This window comes from Cibotium barometz, chromosome 25, assembly GCF_041138505.1.
Source record: "Cibotium barometz isolate CiBa-2024 chromosome 25, ASM4113850v1, whole genome shotgun sequence".
NCBI lineage: Eukaryota > Viridiplantae > Streptophyta > Polypodiopsida > Cyatheales > Cibotiaceae > Cibotium > Cibotium barometz.
The window spans coordinates 54,336,686-54,341,231 of NC_141070.1; the positions used below are offsets into that span (position 1 = coordinate 54,336,686).

General features: G+C 44.7%; 1 protein-coding gene across 1 annotated transcript; it reads left to right on the top strand.

The window, feature by feature from the left end:
* The first annotated feature begins 1,030 nt into the window (after positions 1-1,030).
* Positions 1,031-1,661, top strand: LOC147624739 (uncharacterized). The gene is made up of 2 exons (XM_086819871.1): positions 1,031-1,429; positions 1,527-1,661. Exons 1-2 carry the CDS (start codon positions 1,031-1,033, stop codon positions 1,659-1,661), a joined length of 534 nt encoding a protein of 177 aa, XP_086675997.1.
* The last annotated feature ends 2,885 nt before the right edge of the window (positions 1,662-4,546 follow it).

Sequence of the window (4,546 nt, forward strand, 5' to 3'; positions counted from 1 at the left end):
GAGTTTGCTGCTTTGTTAGCCCTGATGTTTGCTCTGGTTGTTTCTTGCAGGGGACTAGTTGCTTTGAAGTCTGCCATGCTGCGAGGACTGATCAAAAGCGAAAAGATTTTTGCTTTTCGTTAAAAGCACAACAGAAAGCATCTCTAATTGCGTAAAAGTTCGAATGAATGGACAACCGAAATACCATTACAAGAATTGGTGCAATTAATCGAAAGCCAATGCACTTTAGTTTTTTTGAAATGGCAAAGCTGGTTGTTTGAAAGCCTAGTGCTAACGAGGACTGGATCTTTGAAAAAAGATCGCAGATTCACGATTTCAGAAGAGCCTTGGCGAAAAATAAAGACAGGCGACTTACAAGGTTATCGGCTTGAAAAGTCACAGTGATATTCGAGTCTTTGAGAAAGAACACCTACTTCAACGAATCTGCAACGTGAGATTATAGGTTAAAACAGAATAATCGAACGAGAAATCCAAAAGCCGACCCTTGCACTTTAGAATTTTTGATATGGCAAACAAAGTTACCGGCTTGAAAAGTCGCAGCGATCTTCGAGCCTTTGAGAAAGATTAAGCAGCTGCTTCAACAAATCTGCAACGTGCGATTACAGGTTAAAACAGAACAATCGAACGAGAAATCCAAAAGCCGACCCTTGCACTTAAGAATTTTTGATATGGCAAACACGAAGCGCGCGGCTTTTTAAAAGAAGTAAAACTTCGCAGTTTGTACCTGTACGGAAGAAGATTGGGGCTGAACATATGGTAAAATTGTTTATGCATAACATTTTCAAGTACCATGGTATGCCTAAGTCTATCATCAGTGATAGAGGTTCTTGCATGACCAGCTTGTTTTGGCGAGGTATGTTTGAAAATATGGGCACTTCTTTGCAATTTTCCTCTGCTTTTCATCCGCAGACAGATGGGCAGTCGGAGCACGCTAATTCCACAGTATTGGATCTTCTCAAGTGCTATGTTTCGGAGCATCAGACTCGGTGGAAGAAGTTTTTACCGTTGGTAGAATATGCAATACAATAACATGGTGCAGTCATCTACAGGTAAGGCTCCATTTGAGATTGTGGAAGGAGGCCGTAAGGTTCCACCTATCTTGCAAAAAAGAGATAAGATTTTTGAGGCGGGTAAGTATGTGGAAAGTATGGAAGTGGCTTACCAGAAGGTGAAGCAAGTTCTTCAGCGGTCACAAGCTAAACAAAAGGAAGCAGCAGATCGTCATCAGCGGTCACTTGAGTTCAAAGAGGGGGATTATGTATTGCTGCGTTTTCAAAAGGCAAGGCTGAAAAGTATGCGTGGCAGAACTCGACTTTTTCCTAAGTTAAGTATGCGATACTATGGGCCTTTTAAAGTGACCGAGGTGTTAAGTGATGTGGCTTACAGGTTACAGTTGCCTGATCACTGGAGAATTCACAATGCTTTTCATGTGAGTCTTCTTAAGCCTTTTTAGGGAGATGTGCCAGAGGATCTACCTTGGGAGATGCAACCTGAAGTAGAAGACTTGGATGAAGTTCTTGTACTAGTCTCCAGAGCAGGTCTTGGTGCATAAAGATCGGAAAGTAAGAGGTAAAGTTACACAGCGCTACTTGGTGAAATTTCGAGATTATTCACCATTGCATGCGAAGTGGTTGGAGGAGGAACTGTCAGATACTCCTTAGTTGTTGCAGCTTTACCTTGAGGCTTTCTAGTTGGAGCCGACTTTGGTTAGGGCTCTTTCAGGTTCAGCAGAGCAGAGATCTGGAGCATTGCCTGATGCTCAAGAGGGGGGTAACTCCACTCCCTTGTCACAGACAACTCGTGATGCATAGTGGTCGCTGGGTGACATTTGATGTCATCCGAGGAACTGGGCTGACAATATTTCTGCCGCGGGACCTCTATGATTGGTGTACTAGTCACTATGTTTTTAATGGATCCAATGTTTTACAGTGATATATGTTTGTGTTATCCATGGCTCTACAAATCATATATGCATTGTGGTGGTTGTCGTACAGAAATGGTTGACAGTCAGGTCAGTACTGTCAATGCATTTCATTATGTACGATTGGTTATCTCTTGTACAGAGATGGTTGACAGTCCGGTTAGCTCTGTCAATGCATCTCATTATGGACACATGTTTTCTTTTGGTTTCTTTCTTGTACAGACTTGGTTGACAGTTGGGACAACGTTGTCAATGCAATTCATATTGTTCTTTATTTCTCTAACAAACGAGGACGTTTGCCGTGTTTCTAGAGGGGGGTATGTCACGAGGATCTAATTTTTATTCTTGGACAATTGAGATTTAATTTTTAAACTCTCGGGAATTTACGTGTGATTGTCTCGAGCATCTAGGGCACGAGAGTTTGGCCACGTGTGTGGAACTCGGGGAGTAAAAATCCCTAGCAAACCCTTGGTATGTGTAATTGTGCAGAGCAATTCCCTAGGTATTAATTAATTGGTCAAACTGCCAACAGAGGGTGTAAAAGAGTGGTACAATTAAAAATTCCTTATTTTTTAGCACGGGAGCCGAGAAAAGCAAAAGCAGGCTTTAATTGGCATTAATGATGGGCAAAAGCTGGGCGCCTACTATCTAGAGCATGGAGGGAATTAGGCGACTGCTTTTTGGAGCCTCCAAATACCGCAAGGGGCGCTAGTGTTTGGGGCCAATCGGTGTCGGTGTCTTTGCGTAGGAGCACTCTAGCTCCCAGTGCGATTATTGGTGTGGACTTCTTTATTTGCTGTAATTGCTGTTTTAAACGTGGGATCTACCTCCCTTTTTGTACGAAGGCCGGTTTCACAAATAGAGCTATGCAAACTAACTGGTAGTCATGGGAATCCCTATCACCAACAATACTCTTTGGCAAACCATACAACTTGAATTTTCAGCAACAGGGCTAGGTGCGAGCAGCAACATGGCTGCAGCTTGGCAGCAACAGGCCGGCAGCAGGCCAGCCAAAGAAGTGGCCAAAATGGCCAGGGGAGAGGCTAAATAGGCTTCCCCAAAGGGGCAGCAGGCCGGCCAATCCAGGCCGACCAAGGTCGGCCAGATCTGGCCGGCCAGGCCATCCAAATAGGCCGGCCATCTACCAGAAGGGGGGTGGCCAAATCTGGCCAGCCTGCCCCCCAGCCCTATTTTAGGGAACCCCCAGCTTCTCATTCTTCATCAACAGCAGCACTTGAGTGCGCCTTCTCCTCTCCAGCCCGCCTCGGCCTCTTCAAGCAGTTTTTGACCTTGCCCTCTGCTGCCCTTCAGCCATGTGCATCGCCCTGGACAATCCCGGTGCTTCGGGAGCGCGGAGATCCAGCGGATCTTTTGTAATCAGTTCTGAATTTATTGGAGTACTTTTCAGTTCTCTACTTTGTGCATCTTCTTCCATATTGTGATCAGATTGTGAGCTTGTATCCATCGTGTTGCAATCATTCCACTGCGCACACATCCATTTTCCACATGGTATCAGAGCCATTGGTGCTCTAGTTTTTTGATCACCGAGTTCAGCAACTACCCGGAGCTTCGTTGGAGTATAGGAGTGCTGAAAATCAGGATGAACTTCACACTTTCATGTCTGAATTTTACAGAGGATAGCAAGCTGGACGGAAACAACTATCTGCTATGGAAGTTCAAAGTGAAGACTCAGTTGGTGGCGAGGAAGCTGTGGAAGGTTACCATGGAAGAGGAAGCCCAGCCATCCAAGATGAAGGATGCTGGCAAGGAGAAGGCAAAGGACGACAACGTGGAAGAGAAGGATGCTCAAGCAATGGCCATCATTGGTATGATGGTTGTTGACGGGCTTATTTCTCTTATACAAACAACCTAGAGTGCAAACGAGATGTGGGGGATCCTACGGGATCAATATGAGACCAAGAGTTACTCAAGGGTCATCAGCCTACAATCTCAGTTGTTTGCATTGAGGCTTGGCGATGGAGATCCAGTCTCGGATCATATCACCAAGTTTAAGGATTTGAGGGATCAACTTGCATCTGTTGGCACAAAGCTAGACACGGACCATATGGCAGTAATGTTGTTGAATCAACTACCCATGTCCTATCAAGGTTTTGTTATCTCCTTGACGAGGACACAGAGGTATGATCCTCTTACTTTTGAGGAAGTCAGTGGTCTCCTTCTACAGGAGGAGTTGCGGACCAAGGCATATGAGTCCTCCACCAAAGAAAAGAAGGACAAGAAGAAGGTAACATGTTTCTACTGCAAAAAGGAAGGACGTTATGCCAGTGATTGCAAGAAGAAGAAGGCCGACAAGGCGAGGAAAGAAAAGGACAAGGCAGGGATAGCATCACCGAGGAGTCTTCACACTCAGCCGCCAGAGAAGAACTCTTGATAGCATCCGAACAGGTCCATGTAGCAGGAACATCAAAACCATGGTATGTCGACAGTGGAGTGTAACCAGCCTTCGCAAAAATAAAGGGCGGTAAGACAATAAATTTAGCAAGTACATCATAAATACATGTCAACAGACCCCTTTCGGTATTTCTTTATTATTGATTCTGACAATCAAATTGTACAAGATTTATCCCAAACTGGTGTGCAATCGTTGCAAAACATAGAAGATTC